Source organism: Podarcis tiliguerta (assembly GCF_965153285.1).
Source record: "Podarcis tiliguerta genome assembly, chromosome: 6".
Taxonomy (NCBI): Eukaryota; Metazoa; Chordata; class Lepidosauria; order Squamata; family Lacertidae; genus Podarcis; species Podarcis tiliguerta.
Genome location: NC_139539.1, coordinates 1,775,760 through 1,795,228, shown reverse-complemented (window position 1 = coordinate 1,795,228; position 19,469 = coordinate 1,775,760). Strand labels below are relative to the sequence as shown.

Genomic DNA, 19,469 nt, shown 5'->3' with positions numbered 1-19,469 from the left:
TGTGGGAGGGGGAGAGATGAGGAAGGAGAGAAAGGAGAAGAACAGCAGCGTTGAGAGGATTAAAATTCCCCTGGAGAGCTGCGGAAAGCGAAGGCGGCTGTGGGGACGGGCCGAACTGAGCAGATGCAAGAATGACATCCTAGGAGGAAATGAAGGGCAGATCTCAATCAAGGCTGTATCAGATAAAGGGGACGGGAAGGTCTTGAGCAGCCGCCAGCCGGGCCTTTCAAGGATGTTGCTGCCAAGCTGCCAGACACCGACTCTGAAAGGCGACAGGCAGAAAGGCAAATGGGCATGCTGTTTGACAGGAGGCATGCAGGTGTGGGGGACTCCCTGGTCCTGAATAGGGTAACTGTGCCCCTGAAGGACCAGGTGCGCAGCCTGGGAGTCATTCTGGACTCACAGCTGTCCATGGAGGCGCAGGTCAATTCTGTGTCCAGGGCAGCTGTCTACCAGCTCCATCTGGCACGCAGGATGAGACCCTACCTGCCCACACACTGTCTCACCAGAGTGGTGCATGCTCTAGTTATCTCCCACTTGGACTACAGCAATGCACTCTATGTGGGGCTACCTTTGAAGGTGACCCGGAAACTACAACTAATCCAGAATGCAGCAGCTAGACTGGTGACTGGGAGTGGCCACTGAGACCATATAATACCAGTCTTGAAAGACCTAAACTGGCTCCCACTACGTTTCCGAGCACAATTTAAAGTGTTGGTGCTGACCTTGAAAGCCCTAAATGGCCTCGGTCCAGTATACCCGAAGGAGCGTCTCCACCTCCATCGTTCTACTCGGACACTGAGGTCCAGCTCCGACGGCCTTCTGGCGTTCCCTCCCTGCGAGAAGCCAAGTTACAGGGAACCAGGCAGAGGGCCTTCTCAGTAATGGCGCCCGCCCTGTGGAACGCCCTCCCACCAGATGTCGAAGAGAACAACAACTACCAGACTTTTAGAAGACATCTGAAGGCAGCCCTTTTTAGGGAAGCTTTTAATGTTTAATAGGTTGTTGTATTTTAATATTCTGTTGGAAGCCACCAATACTGGCTGGGGTAACCCAGCCAGATGGGCTGGGTATAAATAATAAAGTATTATTATTATGGAATTGGGAGTTCGTAGAATCATGGAATTGGAAGGGACCCCCAAGGGTCATCTAGTCCGACCCACTGCATTGCAGGAACCACGGTTCAGGAATCCCTGGCAGATGGCCATCCAACCTCTGCTTAAACTCCTCCAACAAAGGAGAGTCTACCACCTTCCCCAGTCGAACGGCTCTTCCCTTCCAACCCTACAGTTCTGTGGTTCCATCACCCAGCAGAAGGTAGTCAGTGGCAAAACTCTGAAGGCCGCAAGTGGGAGGCAGTGGAGAGCGCTGGGCTTGGGGGAGCTGACTTGCAGCACGGGGTTGGGGGGGGGCGTGTTGCTCCGGCTCTGCTATCAATATTGCTCCTAATGTTTCTGGCTCTTTTGATGACTGTTATTATGTGTGGGGCAGTGATGGAGTGCCGCTTATTCTCTGCCTTCCACAAAGCCCCTTGTCATCATTCATGGTTTATTATGGCTCGGTGAGCCGAGGTGCTCAGAGAGACCTAATTGCCGGCTCAGCTCCTCTCCGGTGATGAAGGGCTTCCTTTTTTTCTCCCTGCATGCCTGGCCTAACAACAGGGAAATGGCCAAGCAGGTTGTCAGCGGGAGCTCAGCCTCTTGCAAACTCCTTTCCCCCCAGTGGATTGGCCCGTCCTGGTTTCGGAGGGAGCAGGGAGCCTGAAAGCAAGTGAGGCAGGCATCTGTTCTGTCCAGGCTGAGCCAAATTTGACCAGGAAAAGGGAAACTCCTCCCATCAGTCATAGAAACAAAGGATGCTGCCATCTCCCAGCTCAGATTCTTTGTCCACCTGCCCAGCATTGAGTTGCGTGGCGAGTTCCCGCCCCCCCCCCCCGCCCCAGTTGTCTCTTGGAAAGGGGCCCCTGAGAGGAGGGAGGATCCCTCTTAACACAGATCCCAGTTTCCAATCCTGGCAGGAGAATTCTTTAGCTGAAATTATGCAGATGAAACCCAGCTCTACCTCTCTTTCAAATCAGAACCAGTGAAGGCGGTGAAGGTCCTGTGTGAGTGTCTGGAGGCGGTTGGAGGATGGATGGCGGCTAACAGATTAAGGTTGAATCCTGACAAGACAAAAGTACTGTTTTTGAGGGACAGGAGGCGGGCAGGTGTGGAGGATTCCCTGGTCCTGAATGGGGTAACTGTGCCCCTGAAGGACCAGGTGCGCAGCCTGGGAGTCATTTTGGACTCACAGCCGTCCATGGAGGCGCAGGTCAGTTCTGTGTCCCGGGCAGCTCCGTCTGCTATGCAGGATGAGACCCTCACTGCCCACAGACTGTCTTGCCAGAGTGGTGCATGCTCTGGTTATCTCCCGCTTGGACTACTGCAATGCGCTCTACGTGGGGCTACCTTTAAAGGTGATCCAGCTCCAAGGGCCTTCTGGCGGTTCCCTCACTGCGAGAGGCCAAGTTACAGGGAACCAGGCAGAGGGCCTTCTCGGTAGTGGCGCCCGCCCTGTGGAATGCCCTCCCATCAGATGTCAAAGTGATAAACAACTACCTGACATTCAGAAGACATCTGAAGGCAGCCCTGTTCGGGGGAAGTTTTTAATATGTGACATTTTAGTGTATTTTTCATCTTTGTTGGAAGCCACCCAGAGTGGCTGGGGAAACCCAGCCAGATGGGTGGGGTACAAATAATAAATTATTATTATTATTATTATTATTATTATTATTAAATTGCTGCATTGCATGGGGTTGGATTGGGTGACCCTCTGAGGACAATTGCTGGCTACTAGTTATGAAGGCTATGCTTGTTCTACCTCCACAGCTGGTGGAACATTGCTTCTGAAGGCCAGTTACTGGAAAACCCAGGAGGGGAGAGTTGCTCTTGTGTTCGAATTCTGCCTCTGGGCTTCCCACAGACATCTGGTGTGGGAACAGGATGCTGGACTAGGTGGGCCTGATCCAGGAGGGCTCTCATTATGTTCTTATGTCCTAAGCAGTTGGTCCCTTACCTTTCCCGCCCTGATCTGGCCACAGTGATCCATGCAACGGTCACCTCCAGGCTTGACTGCTGTAATTCGCTCTACGCGGGGCTGCCCTTGAAGCTGTCCCAGAAACTCCAGTGGGTGCAGAATGCTGCAGCGAAGTTCCTTGCCGCGGGATCACATTCACCCAGTGCTTTACCAACTGCACTGGCTCCCGGGGGAGTACAGGATCAGGTTCAAGGTCCTGGTTTTAACCTTTAAAGCCCTATACGGCCTAGGACCCTCGTACCTACGGGACCACCTCTCCTGGTATGCCCCACGGAGGACCTTGAGGTCCACAAATGACAACACTTTGGAGGTCCCAGGCTGCAAGGTGGTTAGATTGGTCTCAACTAGGGCCAGGGCCTTTTCAGTACTGGCCCCGACTTGGTGGAACACTCTGTCACAAGAGACCAGGACCCTGTGGGATCTGATTTCTTTCCACAGGACCTGTAAGACAGAGTTGTTCCGCCTGGCCTTTAGCTTGGAATCAACTTGATCCCCTTCCCCTCTTTCCTTTCTCCTTTCTCCTTTCTTCTTCATTGATGGAACTCCTATTTGGGGACTTCCCTGGCTTTTTCCCCTGGCCCACGTAGGACCAGTCTGGATAGTTGGCCTTGGTGAAGATTTGACCTTTTCATCCCCAAAAAGTTTTTGATTTGGGTTTCTACTGAAATGAGGCTGCATTTTAATGTTGTATTTTATTCTTGTTTTTTAAGCTGTATTTCAATCAATTGTTTTTATATTTGGTGTTAGCCACCCTGAGCCCAGTCTTGGCTGGGGAGGGCAGGGTATAAATAAAATTAATTATTATTATTATTACTAATTAGACCCTGTCGGTCCTAGTCAGAGGTTGCAGCCTTGGGTGAATATCTAGTTTCCACACTGGATCGGAGTAGGCACTAACCATTCGCAGCACTGCCTATAGGAAGTAACCCCTTCAAAACCGAAGAGTCTAGAGTCACAAATTGGCCAGGAATCACAGGCAAAAGTGATGGAGAATACAGGCCAGCCTCTCCCTTGCTTGTACAGCTGCTTCGCTCTCCTCCATCCGGCCCTTTTTCTCCGAGAGTGCTGCCTGCCCTCAGCTGGTATCTGGCGGGCAGCAGGGCAGGAGATGCTCCTGCGAGCCATCTGGCCTCTATTGTTCTCGCTTTGTAAAACTGGAGAGGGCCCTATCAACTGATGAGCTGATTCCTTCCAGTAATTATGCAATTGCCCTTTTCCACAGATGAAAGTGCCGGCCTTGGCGGGGAAGTGCCGGAGAACGTGCCGCCAGGCACCAGGGGAGGGCGATTGTTTTCCGAGCAGGCGGAGAAGAATAGTTTCCCTGACCCTATTTATTGTCATATTAGTGGCAGAATTATCTCGAATTTGCACTGTAAATTAGAGGCAAAAAAGAGACAGCCCAGCCAGCTCGGAGATTGCCATCAGGACTGGAGTGCGACTTTGCCAAGGCACTTGAATTAACCTTGAAACCTGCAGGCATTTCTAATTCTCCTCCAACACCAGCCCGGCGGAGGGGAGGGGGACAGATGGTGGTGGGTGCGTGGAAGGGAGAGGGGCTCTCTGGTTTAGTGCTGTCAGGTGGAGGCGGCGCTGGGCAGGGACCTCTCCTTGAGCTGGGTTCTGCCAAGAGTCTAGGAAGCCGGGCAGAAGGGCAGTTTGGAAGACGGTTCTCCATGGAGAGGAAGGTTCTCCAGTGCCCTCTGTTAGGCGATCTGGGCCAGCGGCCATCTGGGTGATTGGATTTCGCTCTGGCTAGCAGGACTTCTGAACCGCCAAGCGGAGGAGCAGAAGAAGCAGCCCATCTAGTCCAGCATCCTGTTCTTCTCACAGTGGCCAAGCAGGTGCCTGTGGGAAATCAGCAAACAGGAGTCGGGCTCCTGTGTTTTCCGTCTCCAATCCTGGAGGCAGAAAAAGGCCGTCATGGCCAGTAGCCATTGAACAGAGGTGGAATGATTGATTGATTGATTGATTGATTGATTTTCCCCACATACTTGCTGACAACAGCAAGAGGTGGCTATAGCAGAGGGCAACCAGTTCGCCTGGGCTGGGTGCCGAGATGAGAGTGCTGCAAGCTTCATGGCTGAGTACGGATTTGAACCCAGATCTCTCCTAGGACTTAGTCCAAAACTCTAACCACTACACCACACTGGCATCATGGGCATATAGAAAACCACTCATGGCTCCCTCACAGTTGCGAATTGCCTTATTTCTGGATAAAGGTAAAGGTACCCCTGCCCGTATGGGCCAGTCTTGCGCTCATCTCACTCTATAGGCCAGGAGCCAGCGCTGTCCGGAGACACTTCCGGGTCACGTGGCCAGCGTGACAAGCTGCATCTGGCGAGCCAGCGCAGCACACGGAACGGCGTTTACCTTCCTGCTGGTAAGCAGTCCCTATTTATCTACTTGCACCCGGGGGTGCTTTCAAACTCCTAGGTTGGCAGGCGCTGGTACCGAATGACGGGAGCACACCCCGCCGCAGGGATTCGAACCGCCGACCTTTCAATCGGCAAGTCCTAGGCACTGAGGCTTTTACCCACAGCGCCACCCGCGTCCTATTTCTGGATACTTGACTGCTATTGGCCTCTGTATCTTCCAAACTGCTATTAAACATTGTGGCTGAAGCCAGGAGAGCTGCAAATATTTTCCATCTTTGGGGACCTGGTAGGATTTTCATGCCCGGGACAGAAATGGTGCTGGAGATGGGGATAAAATGAAAGCTCAGCCATGAAGCTTGCTGGAGTAACCTTGGCCCAGATAAGGTAAGATGTATTTCCTTCAGATTAAAATGAGAGGGAAACCCCATTCACTGCTCCAAGCTCCCTAGTGAAATGGCGGGATGAAAAACTATGAATGGAATTGAAGTGTTTTGTTCTGTCTTTAATTATTGTGCTCCATCCTGGGATTGATTGGGTTGGAAATCCATGCAAATTAGCTTCCTTTGGACTTTGAATGTGCTATTTCAGAGGTCCGATCTGAGCAGAATTCTGAAAGTCTATTTTTAATTCTCAAGTTACTACTTCCTTGTCTTGGGCTGCCTCCAATGCGGAGCTAAGTCTCTTAGTGGTAAACTTGTTCTGCTGGTGAAAGGTTTGGCGCCGGTGGATCTTGTTTGCTCAAGAGAATGAAGAAGCAGGTTGCTGGTGACTTCACTGCACAATAGATACTGCAATCTGTCGTGCAATGAGGTTCTGCTAGTGCAAGTGACAGGACAGGCATTTTCAAACTTCTGAAGAACTGTCACATGGAAGATGGGGCAAGTTTGTTTTCAGGTGCTCCAGAAGGTAGGACCCAAACAAGTGAATTCAAATTAAAAGAAAGGAGATTCCACTAAACATTAGGAAGAGTTTTCTGACAGCATGGGCCATTCGACCATGGAATGGACTCCCTCAGAAGATGGTGGACTCTACTTCATTGGAGGGTTTAAAGCAAAGGTTGGGTGGATACCCGGCAGGGGTTCTTTAGCTGTGATTCCTGCATTGCGGGGTTGGACTAGATGACATTCAACCCTAGCCAGTGTGGTGTAGTGGTTAAGAGCGGTAGTCTCGTAATCTGGGGAACCGGGTTCGCGTCTCCGCTCCTCCACATGCAGCTGCTGGGTGACCTTGGGCCAGTCACACTTCTCTGAAGTCTCTCAGCCCCACTCACCTCACAGAGTGTTTGTTGTGGGGGAGGAAGGGAAAGGAGAATGTTAGCCGCTATGAGACTCCTTCGGGTAGTGATAAAGCGGGATATCAAATCCAAACTCCTCCTCCTCCTCCTCCTCCTCCTCCTCCTCCTCCTCTTCTTCTTCTTCTTCTTTTTCTTCTAGAATTCTGTGATTCTATGATTCTGTAAGCTGAACTTCTTGTGTGCCAAAGATGCTCCCAAGGCTCCTCCAACAATTCTGATGCCAAGCTCAGAACTCACAGACTTATTACTCAATTTCCCGCAATGCAAGTCCCTGGCCCGTCTCTCGGGAGCACTTGCCTGTTTGCAAAGGGATAGCAAATCTCATTTGCAAAGGCCGCCTTCTGTTTGTTGCTACTTTGTTGGTTTCTAGTGGAGTCTGAGCAAAACACTTTGCATTTTTAATCCACACTGAAATTCCTTTGAGCTGCCAAACGAACCAAAAGGGGACACTGACCAAAGCTGGGTACAAAATGCAACCCCACTTGCAAGCACGCCTTTCAGCAATTGTTCACATCCCTTTGGAAAAGGGTGCAAAACCGTTCAAATGGGGCTGAATGTTGGCAGGAGAGGGGGAAATGAACAGATCCCCCTTGCCAAGCTGAGAACCCCCACCCTGGTCCTGTGTAGATCAGCTGACTAAGTGGGCAGAACAGAGATGCACACTCCAGATTTATCCCAATGACCAATGATGAGAGCTGCATGAGGGCAAAACCATTGCTTCACAGAGCTGGCAGGCAAGGAAACCCTCTGTGGAGCACATCTACCCAGTTGCCTGAGCAATGCATCTATCTCCCTCCCATTTGGAGATTAAGGCCAATGGTTTGGTGTAGAAGGAGGGGAGAAACTTCCCTTGCCCTGTGACACTTTTATATAGCCAAATCTGATGGGCTTCATAGTGGTATTTCATGCTCAGTATATGAACCACATTTGACTGGGATCCTATAGACAATAATCCCTTAAGAACACCAGAAGAGCATATTATACCCCACCCATCTGGTTGGGTTTCCCCAGCCACTCTGGAGCGGCTTGCAGCACATTAAAAATTGTAAAACATCTGCCATTAAAAATTTCCAGATACAGGGCTGCCTTCTGGTGTCTTCTAAAAGTGAGATAGTTGTTTATTTCCTTGACATCTGATAGGAGGGCATTCCACAGGGTGGGCGCCACTGCCAAGAAGGCCCTCTGCCTGGTTCCCTGTAACCTCGCTTCTCGCAGTGAGGGAACCAGCAGAAGACCTTGGGAGCTGAACTTCAGTGTCCGGGCAGAACGATGGGGGTGGAGACGCTCCTTCAGATATACTGGATCGAGGCCATTTAGGGCTTTAAAGGACATCACCAACACTTTGAATTGTGCTCAGAAACGTCCTGGGAGCCAATGTAGGTCTTTCAAGACCGGCGTTATGTGGTCTCAGTGGCTGCTCCCAGTCACCAATCTAGCTGCTGCTTTCTGGCATAGTTGTAGATTCCAAGTCACCTTTAAAGGTAGCCCCAAATAGAGCACATTGCAGTAGTCCAAGCAGAGAATAACCAGAGCATGCACCACTCTGCTGAATCAGGCCAGTGGCTCACCTGGCCCAGCATCCTGGTCTCACAATGGCTGACCAGTTGCTTGTGGGAAGCCCACAAGGAGGATTTGAGCACAACAGCACCTAACAGGCATAAATAAATGTGGGGGTGAATGGAATCAGTTGAGTGTGGATGTGGGTGACTTCACTGCAAATGAGTCTTAAAAGCTTCCATCGTTTGCTTTCTATCAAAAATAGGACTAGAATTCCTAAGAATGATCTGAAAGGGAGAGGGAGATGCAGCCTCCTTTTGTTTTGAAGCAGTAAAGAGCGATTGGGCAGATGTGGCTTCTGCCACAGTAAGCAGAGAAGTTGCATCATCTAAACCATAGGGGGTCAACCTAAGGCCTGGGGGCTGGATCTGGCCCAATCTCCTTCTAAATCTGTCCTGCGGATGGTCTGGGAATCAGCGAGATTTTACATGAGTAGCATGTGTCCTTTTATTTCAAATGCATCTCTGGGTTATTTGTGGGGCATAGGAATTTGTTCATTTCCCCAAATATAGCTCGGCCCCCCACAAGGTCTGAAGGACAGCGGACCGGCCCCCTGCTGAAAAAGTTTGCTGACCCCTGATCTAAACTTCTCCCTTTACCTCTCTCCGCACAATCTAAGATATTCCTACAAAGCTCAGTGTTGGCAATCCAGATGTTTATTTGAAAAAAAATGGATTTTAGAATCCTCAAAGGGATATGCCGTTCATATCAATGTACATACACTACACACACACACCTCTCTTTCACACACACACACAGCATGTTCTGCACAGATGCCAAGAGATCTAGTATCTAGCAAGAAGATGACCAAAAAGTGCTGCAGAAAAGCAGTCTGTTTCCACAAGAGACACTTCATTGCCCGCCCCCATTCCTTCCAACCACAAATTGTACACCTCAGTTTTAGAGCCTGGAAACAAGCAGACACATTTTTTTTGAGAAGCGTAGTGAGAAAGACAGAGAGATCTGCCTGTGAAAACATCCAGAAGCAGGAAGGGTCCCTCGTTCAAGGATTCACAGAGCACCATTTATAAAGTGGCCTGTGTGCCACACACCCATGAACTCAGATCTACACATAGAAGCAGCTTTCAAAATCTAAGACAGCAGCCCTTCTGAGCATCCATAAAACTGCAGCCTGCAGAGAGGGGAATAGTCCTGGAATGAATCTTAAAAAGGAGAACACTGGAAAGAGCTAGTTCATAGGAGCCAGAGGGGTAACAGGAACCATATACGGGACTGCTTTGATCAGCAGAACTGCCCCTGTTAGAGGCATCCCATAATACCCATTCCACATTTGCAAGGACTCAATCTCTTAGTGGGGCACCTACACTTTGAAACTCTCTGCCCATTGACACCAGGCAGCCGCCTTCGCTGAACCTTTCTGGGTGCTTGCTAAAAACACATTTCTTTAGACAAGCCTACCCAAATGTTCTAAGGGTCGGCGCTGTGGTCTAAACCACTGAGCCTTGGGCAGTTTGAATCCCCCCAACGGGGTGAGCTCCCAAACCATCAGGAGTACCTTTACCTTTACCTTACCTAGATGTTTAGAAAGTTGATGCAAGTTTTCATCTGTCCTTAACAGACTTTATTTCAACTTTTAGAAAGTTTTAAATGATATTAATTTTTCTTACTGATGATTTTATTATTTTGCCATTTTTGTAAAACTGCTTTGTGGGTTGTTGTTGTTGTTGTTTTACCCTCAAGTGGTTCCTTAATTGTGTGAAATAAATAAAGCAAACCTATTATTACAGGAGCAAGATTTTAATCAGGTTTTGACGACGGAGGTAATGAATAGGGTAGCAGGTGTGCTGAGTATCCCGCCCACCTTCTGGATGTCAGTCCTGAGCCCGGCCCCAGTGAGAAGGCCAAGACCTTGCCAGCCTCCTCCAGACTGCCTGCCTGCTAGTGGCTGCTTCAGCACATCCCAGGCAGAGACCGAGGACCACAGCAGAAGAGGATTTCAAGGCAGCCAACTCAACACGCTAAGCTACTTCACACGCTGAGAATAGTCTGTTCATTCACAAAACCACCACAGCTTTAGTCCAGGTGGCTTAAGCATGAGTAGTCACCATTGACGTACACAAGAACATGAGAAGACCCTGCTGGATCAGGCCAGTGGCCCCTCTAGTCCAGGATCCTGTTCTCACAGGGGCCAACCAAGTGCCTGTTGGAAACCCGCAAACAGGATTCGATCACAAGACCCCTCTCCCTCCTGCGGCTTCCAGCAATGGACGTTTTGTTTCTCTGTCCTGATTTCTATTCATTAGTCCTGATTTCTATTCTATTCACCCACTTCAGTGCACAGATTGTGTGTGAGAGGCCTCAAAAGAAGACATCTCTTTTATCGCACTAAGTACTGGGGCAGGTGAGGGGCTAAAAGATGCGTGAAGCATGGCAGGTCTTGAAAACACCCCACTCCTTGCCGCCAAGGGTTAAACAAGAGGTGATGGTGGATGGAGATCCAGCATCTCAAGGGCAGCTGCTGCTTTGCTTGCACAGGACACAAACACACTTCCTGCCAGATATGGCGAAAACATCCCAGGGACCTCATCATCCGCTGCCCTACTGATGTTGCAGCAGGTAACTGTAGACCTAGCAAAGGCTGAAAAGGATGTTGTGCAAAAGACCCAGAAAACATGCTCTTTACAACACCAGCATCTCTCCCACTGCCTTGTCATGGGTGTGTGATTGTGACCTTGTGTATGCCTGAAACCTGTGGCTGGCGGCTAGCCTCCTCAGTGGGCCACTTGTGGGGAGCGGTCATAGGCAAGAAGCCATCACTCAACCCACCCACCTGCCTCCATCAAGCATCCTGAGCTAAAATCCACACTGCTAGTTCTGGTTGGGGCAGTTTTCCTTTCTGGGGTTTAGCCAAGAGAAGGGCACTGAGGGGTTGTGTGTCAACCAGTATGACATGGGGTAGATTTGATCCACAAGCTACCAGCTGCAGACCACTGACCTAAATCTTAAACAGCTGGAAGATGGAGAGCTGGTTGCAAAATGCTGACTGCTATCCCCGTTCAGCTGCTGTCCTCCTCCTCCCCTCTCAGTCTTCTTTCTGTCTCTTCTTCAAGTGTCTCAGTGGCAGAAACCTTATTTGCATGGGAAAGAGTCCGGGATCATTCCCTGCCTGCTATCTACAACCTTAGGGTACCACTGCCAGTCAGAGTAGACAATGCTGGACAAATAACCTGACTCAGTATCATAGGAACCGAGGAAGCCACATTCCACGGTGTCACACAGAGCTCATCTCTGCTGAGCAAGGAAAGTGATCGGCTTTAGCTCTTGGCTTTGCTGTCGCACATGTTTTGAGAATTCAAAACTAGGAATGAAATCCCACTTCCCACCATTACAAACAAGCCTCTCAGGGCCTGGGAGATGGGGTGCAGGGACATTTTATGGGGTGGGGGTGGGGAGTTGTGTCAGAAGCAATTTCACTAGATGACGGCCTGCATCACAGCAGCAGGAAAAACACAGGTGGGCGGAGAATTCGCCACTGGAAGCTTGAGGAAATCCAGCTGAATGCAAAGTGTTTGCAGGGAGATAATGGAGAGTGTAATCATCAGAGGCTGAGACAAAGGGGAGAGCAGCCAAATGAGGACAGGGGTCCAGCGAGGGGCTCTTAATTGTCTGGCGGCCACGCTAAGTGGTTTATCGATGGAGATTGAAAATGCAGTGGGAAAGGATGGCCACACACCTGGTGCTACTCTCCTGTAGCCACCTAGCAAAGCATGCCCGTCCGCTGTCAGGCTCGGGCAGAAGAAAGTCTCTTGCTAGCAGGGAAGGAGGGCAAGCAGGCGTGGCACCGCCGGGCATTCGCAGACTGCCTGCAATGGAGGCATGAATAATTGAAGGGGAAAGCTAAGAGGCAGTGAGGTAGAGGAGGAGGAAGAGGAGGAAGAAGGGAGCAGGGATGTGCACTGCAGTAAAAACTGCCTCCTGGGGTGCCCTGGAGCCTGGCTAGCTGCTGGACACAGAGAAAGAGACGCCAAGCTGGAGGCTTTGTTTTGCTGCCTGCCTGGTTGGCAGAGCACACAGCCTACATTTCCAGGAAGCTCAAGGGGGGAAAGGGAGGGAGGGAGGAGGGGACTCCATCCAGTCCTGCTGACCAATTAAAGAAAGAAGGGATTCTAACTGGCTGCATGCTCACTGCAACACTGGGAAATTACGGTGGGCAGAAAAGAGGCCCTGACCCCGGCACAAGGAGGGTCTGTTGGGTAGTTTGCAGAGGTCATGGGTCAGTTAGAAGAGAGAAGAACCAGTGAAGGATGGAAGGTCAAAGGCTGGAGATTCAGCACAAGGTGTCCTTTACCTGCACAGGAAAAACCCTAAGAGGGAAATGGGCTGAAACTGAAGCCTCAGGCTAGCATCAGAGGAGTTTGGGTGGTGTTTTCTGCAAGAGATATTTGGGTGGCTTAATCCTACTGTGAAGAAGGACACAGTGCTATACCAATCTCCACCTGGTCCCAATAACTTTGTCAAGTTAAATCACCACATTTTATTCCCATCTCATGACACCTTGGTGTGTAGACTGAGCAACTCAGGAACTCCGATGAAAGCAGAGAAGTGATCTTTGCAATACTGTCCCTGGCATAGCGGTGGGCGACCAGCTCCTGTGATCTACAAAACTACCGAGACCTGCAGCCTAACCCAGAGCAAAGCCCCCTCCTCAATCTCCTGGGCAAAAAAGACGTCCCTGCCCTAATACTTTTCCACAGGACCTAATCCAAGCTGGACCTGCACCCAACAGCATTTTGGAAATGAGTTCCTGGGGAGTTTTCAGAGACCAGATGCACAGCCTCCCAAGCTGTTTGGGGCAGCTCAGTTTGAACCCTGCAACAATTTCCTCAAAGCAATTGCATAAATCCACAGGGGACTTGAGCCTGAGAGATGCAATACACCCTCTGGCCATTTGCAGCAGTGGAGCTGCAGAGCAGCAAATACCAAGCAGCCGGGCCTGGAGGTGTAGGGAGGAGTGTGCCTGGTCCCCACGGGCAAGGGAAGTCTCTCCTGCAAAAGGTTGTGGGCTTCAGGGGTGAGGAACAGCTTGACTACAGCTCCCATCATCCCCAATGATCAGCCACACCGACTGGGGCTGATGGGAGTTGGAGTCCTGTGATACTTTGAGAGCCACAGACTCTGCCATCCCTGGCCTAAGGAGTTTCAGCTTTATGGCTTTCCTTCTGGGAGCACCCTGGCCTCTCTTCTGCAGCCTTATAGTGCTACTGCTGTGTTTGGGGCAACAACAACAGCAGCAGCAGCAGCAACAACAACAACAGCTATGATAGCCATCTTTAAGTATCTCAATTGTTGTCACATGGAAGAGAGAACAAGCTTGTTTTCTCCTGCTCTCAAACCAATCCCTTCAACTTATAAGAAAGGAGATTCTGACTAAATATCAAGGAAAGCTTTCTGACAGTAAGAGCTGTTTGACAATGGAACAGACTCCTTTGGGAGGTGGTGGACTCTCCTTCCTTGGAGGTTTTTAAGCAGAGGTTGGGTGGCCATCTGTCATGGTTGCTTTAGCTGAGATTCCTGCATTGCAGGGGGTTGGACTGGATGACTCTAGGTGTCCCTCCCAACTCTACAATTCTATGGTTCTATTACTGGAATAGTAACTGGGCCACCTGCTGGTGCATGTCAGGAATCAGGCCCCACCTGCCCTCAATACCTCCCTGCTTCCTTTGGGTCTGGCTCACCCCGTTTCTTCCTGCTTTCTTTTACAGCGGCTGCCATGAGGTTGGTCAGCAGCTCCCACTGGGCTTCCCCTCTTTGCTCCCTGCTGCTCTTTGGCTTAGATTCACAGCCTTTCTCAACCTGTGGGTCCCCAGAGTTGTTGGACTACAACTCCCATCATCCCTAGCTAGCAAGGCCAGAGCTCAGGGATGATGGGAGTTGTAGTCCAACAACATCTGGGGACCCACAGGTTGAGAACCGCTGGCTTAGAACACAGGGAGCCGCTTTATACTGAGTGAGAACCAGTAGAAGAAGGACTGAGTAAGTCCATCTAGCTCAGTCTTGTCTACACTGGCTGATAGCAGCTCTCTGGGGTTGCAAGCAGAGTTTTCTCCCAGCCCTTCCTGGACCCTGCCACCTTCTGCCTCCAAAGGAGATACTCTGCCACTGAACTGTGGCTTCTTCTGTTTCAACCCTTCCCAGGCTATGTGCACCCAGCATTTTATTCCAGAATCAATGGAGACGGAGCACTCTCTCCCCCCCTACATAGCCCCCCAAAACCGAAATCTATTGCATATTTCTTGCCCCCGAAAGGTGCTTCTTGAGAAGCTGGTTTCATCCTGAAAACAAAAGCTCCCTGCAGACTGATTCTGCATTACCCTGTACTGCATCCACTTGAAAACACATGTAGGTGGTCCCAGAAATTCACGGAGGGGGCATATCCACACCTCCCCAATGACGCTGTGGGTGGTCATATAGCAAGAGCATAATCCCCACTTCCTTCTTCATTCGGCTGGAGCACGTGCAGAAAGGAAAAGGCGCAGAGAGCCTAATCAAGGGGAGGTTTTCCAAATGTGTATCAGGTAACCTCCCACACAAATGTGGATGGCAGGATCCATGATTATGTTTGTCATTAATCACCTGTCCTTCGCTCAAAGGTCCCTGGGTGGCTTGCAGCATTAAAATACAGTATTAAAAACAATTGGAAACAGCTTACACAATCATAAAAACATACATCTCAAGGGTCAAAAGCTAACAGGGAAGATGGGCACGAATGATTCCGGATGGAGAAAACACATGTTTTTGTGTGTGCTACAAAAGGGTTAGCATGCTTGTAGCCCTAAACTCACACCCTTCCTGATCCCACCATGCATTTTGGGCTTCAGTCTTCTTCCATTTCCACACGGTGTGGACTCGTGTGGTGCCTGGAATGGGTTCATGCAATCTCCACCAACATACACATTTAAGGTTGTTGGGGGTTTTTTACCTCCTCCTGTGAGACTCTCTTCACAGGTTTGCCTGTGACTGCCTGAAGTCACCTCATAGTGGGGGAGCTGCCTGAGCAAACCCACCCCTTTGGTTCCCCCAACCCTTGAGCCAGGCTTTTGCCTGAGTCCAGTTCAGGGAAGGTGTCACAATGATGGCCAAGAGGAGGTGTCACTGGTGGGGATTATATAGCCAGTCCCCTTTCTGCCCCTGCCTTCTTTTCAATACATCACCACCAGCTTTGTGGTTCATGCTCCTTGCTTCCCAGGGAGTTATTGTGGCCTCCGCCTCCCCCGCCTCCCCATCTCGCTGTGCCAGGAGGAAGCTGTTCCAGCAAGTAATGAAATGGCCAATCTCCAATCTGCTAAACAGCCATTGATACCAGTTCCTTGCAAGCTGCACTTTCCTCAAATTGGTATTCACCTACTGATCGCGAGTGGCTTATTATACACGACCCACTTACTCACTGCTCCTCAGCCTCGTTAATAAAGGCTTTTGGTTGTGATTAAGTGAGTTGCTGCAGAACTACTCTTGGTCGCAGGCTCTGCAATACTGGGGCTCTCGCTGCTTCCCCGCTTTGCAAGAAACAAAACACAGCAACCCCTAACAAATGGGCCTCTGACTCTTCCGGACTCAGGAAAGGCAGGCTGGTTCACAGAGCATGCTGGTCAAGCCAAGGAGGAATTGCTGCACCCAGGAAGCTGCCTGGGGCCTGCTCCCTAATGGGCGCGACACTGAAATCCTTCCCCTCTGCCTAAGCCTCACACCACTGCACAGCCAGATATGCAAGTCCCTGCCTTGCAACAAGGTGATATTAAACTTCCAGGACATTTCTGCACCAGGGGTCAGTGAAAGGAGCCAGCTCTGTCCCCAGAAGGGTAAGTTGACTAACTCCCCCAGCCCCACCAGTTGCTAACACAGCTTGCACCTCTTCCTCTTGCCAGAAACTGGTTTCCTGGGCAAATGGAGGGGGAGGAGTGAAGAAGGCAAGGGAAAAGAAGCAGAGTGATGGAAACACTTCCCCAAACACTGCCAGCTCAAACTGCTGCCTCTCCTCCAGGGGTGTATCTGGTTCCCACCACATCCAGGGTTGGGGGGGGGGGTTCCTTTCTATATAGGGTTCCTCTTGGTTTTTCAGCTTGTTGTGGTGCCTGATTTATTCATCTTAAGGCACTCAGCTCATTTGCTGTTCCCAAAGAGGATGCCAGCCTCTTCCTTCTCCCCTCCTGGATTTGTGCCCAAGCTCATCCTCACCTTAACCCCGGCTCCAAAAAGTCCTACACACTTTTTCTAGGAGGTCTTTGGACTTTAGAAGCCTGTGAAGGAAGGGAGTTGTGCCATTCCGAAATCTCCAACCCCAGCTGGCGCTGGCACCAGGGTGGGTGGAAGGATGCAGGATCCGACCGAGGATCCATGTAATCCAGAGCCCTCCATCCAACAGCAACCCGCTAGATGCCTTCAAGGAAGTCCACAAGCTGGGCACAACACAGGACACTCCTGCCTCCTCCTCCTCTGCTACCTGAGAGGTTTAAGGAAGGCCATTGTGGTGGTTCCTGTTCAAGGCTATTGTCTGGAGACCCTCTATGCCTTCTCCTGCCATCAACTAAGACCCTCAGGCTCCTGCCTTGATGAAGGAAGTTCAGGGTGCCCCCTTGGCAGTTTCTCTGGGACCAAACCACCCAGGAGGGCACCCAGGTGTTTTTGGTTTTTTTAAAGCATCCTGAGCAGTCAGGCTTTGCAAGGGGGTGCTCTAACTCCACCTGGGCAGATGCTAAGAGCAGGAAAGAGCTACTCTGGGCAGGAGCATCCTCGGAGCTGGGGGACAGGGGCTCTCCTGGGATTCCAGGTAAGGGTGACATCCCCAGCCCTGTGTAGCTACTCCTTCAGGGACTGAAAGTGGGACCTTCTGCTTTGGAAGAAGGTGTTTCCCACCTTCCACAGGTGAGGCCCACCCTCTCCACCCTGATGACTCCCTATGCACAGAAACTATTTATCACAACATCACGGAACTGTAGAGTAGGAGAGGATCCAAAGGGTTGTCTAGTCCAACCCCCTGCAATGTGGACCAAGATCGTGGCCACAGCTGGGGCAGAGAGGAAGGAAGGACGCCCGACAGAGAAACTCCAGAAGTTAGAAATAATCTGTCTGTGCCTGTGTACATGCAGTGTGCGTGCCTCCCCTCATAGATTCGGTTTTGTGCACAGATCTGGCCCAGATGTGAGGTTTCTGACTCTTCCATATGCTTAACTGGGGGCTCTCTCCGCCCCCCTCCCCAACAGCCACGCAGCCTCTCTTCCTCCTATACATCTCCTGGTCTGCTGTGCCAAACTGGAGAGCGGTTTCCCTGGGGAGGGGTCTCCCAGTCTTCCTTCCAAACAAAGGGTGGGATTTCGAGGAAAGACCCCCACCGCATAAAAAAAAAAAGTTCCCTTCCTAACTTGCGCGTATCCTGCCTCCAGTACCGAATCGCCAGGACTGATTCTGCCTCCCTTCGGGGACAGAAAAGAGGTTGCCTCGACCTCCCCCGCGCCGCCAGCCCTGCCCTCACTATCGCTTTGCCGCTTACAAACAACCAAGTCCGTCTCTCTCTCTCTCTCTCTCTCTCTCTCTCTCTCTCTCTCTCTCTCTCCACCCCCAATCAACGCCCCGCAAACTGGCAAAAATTATATCGCTTCCCAATCCACAACAGGAGGACTCGCAATTTCCATCCCGAGCAGTTAAAAATGGTTGAGGGGGGACGCGTTGGTCGTCGTAGACAGCAATAGGAGAAGGACCACATTCCGCCTCGCGGTCCCAATTTGGGCAGAGGCACGATTCTGCCCGGACGCCAGGGGGTACCCGATGCCACCGCTCCCGGAGAAACCCTATTCGGACTCTGCGCCAACGCTCCGGACTTGCCCCCCCCCCCCAGAGAGCAACTAACACGGGGTAACTAACACGCCACGCATGAAAAACGGGGGGGGGGATACGACTTTGTGCCCTACAAAGCTGGGTGTGAGTGGGGGTTTAAAGGGGGGTTACAAAGCGGACTATGCGGAGCGAAAGGATATTGAGCAGTTGATCATTTGGTGCGGGGGCACCCATAGGACCCCCCCCCTGCGGCTCAGCACCCCCGCTCGGTCCACTCACCGTTGCCCGAGATCTGGTTCTCCCATTGCGGGGGCCGCGAGGAGGCTCCGAGCTGCAGGTAGAGTCCCACGGAGTGGCAAAGGGCCAGGGTCAGGCCGAAGGCGCCCCCCATCTTCGTCGTCGTCCTCCTCCTCCTCCCGTCCGTCCGTCCGCCGTCCGTCTCACATCAGGGAGGGCCAGAAGCAGCCGGCGGCCCCCGCCCGATCCGTCGCCCCCGCCGCTGCTCTGGGTGGTGTTGAAGCCGCGGAGAAAGATGCTGAGCCGCCGCTGCCTCCGCTGCCTCGCCTCGCCCCGTCCCGCTCGCCTCCTCCTCCTCCTCCTCTCCCTTCTCCTCCTCGGCTCCGCTCTGCCAGCCGAAGACTGCGGGACTCTTCCCTACGGCGGAGGGCGCCACAGTGCAGCGGCTGCAGCGCGCCTCGCTCGCTCGCTCTGCCGTCCGGCGGAGGGATCCGGCCGAGGGCTTGATTGATCGGCAAAGTTTCTCCAAGGGGATCGGTTTTAAAGCCGCGACGGCGCGTCCCTGGCCTGGGGGGGGGGGGTGAGGGGGGAGAGAGAAGCACCGTCTTGCAAAATTGGAAGTGGGGGCGCGGATGAGACCAGCAGCTCCCCAGAACTGGCGGCGGTTTTCTCCGCCTTCTGTTCTGCTTGGGGGTGGGGGGCAGTAAAGATGCTTGACTTTTGCAAAATAGAAGGGGGCACCTAACATGAGGGTGTGCACGTCCCGTGTATTTAAACCCGTGAAATTTAATTCTGGTGACAGGGCTGGGGAGGGTCTGTTCATGCCCACCTAAGAGCCCAGTCCTTATCCCCTTCGCTCCCTCTCCCCCGCCTCAGTCCTTTCCAGGACATGCATCGGCGTGGAGGATTGACCTGACATTGGTAGACCGGAGGTGAAGTGGGAAGGGGGAGCAGCTGAATGCCCCCCTCGCCCTCCCCAGCTGCCTACAAGGCGCCCCACCTTCACTACAGAATCAGGCTCTGTGGTGCTGTATCTCTTCGAGACACGCCCGGGAAGTGGATTAGATCTCTCCTGCTTTATTTATCACCATATATAATTTATGGTGTTATTTTTAACAGGAACGCGCCTGCCTGCCTTGAGA

The 19,469-nt window shown here is 51.6% G+C and overlaps 1 protein-coding gene across 2 annotated transcripts in view; it reads right to left on the bottom strand.

Annotated features, from left to right (window-relative positions):
* The window catches only part of VSTM2L (V-set and transmembrane domain containing 2 like), an 86,768-nt gene extending 67,856 nt beyond the window's left edge, over positions 1-18,912 (bottom strand). The window contains exon 1 of one of the 2 annotated variants that reach the window (XM_083447683.1): positions 18,370-18,912. In XM_083447683.1, the coding sequence (XP_083303809.1) occupies positions 18,370-18,481 (112 nt within the window). In that variant the 5' untranslated portion in view covers positions 18,482-18,912. The remainder of the gene's footprint in view (positions 1-18,369) is intronic. The other variant, XM_083447682.1, reaches the window with a different exon arrangement.
* Between the last annotated feature and the right edge of the window lie 557 nt (positions 18,913-19,469).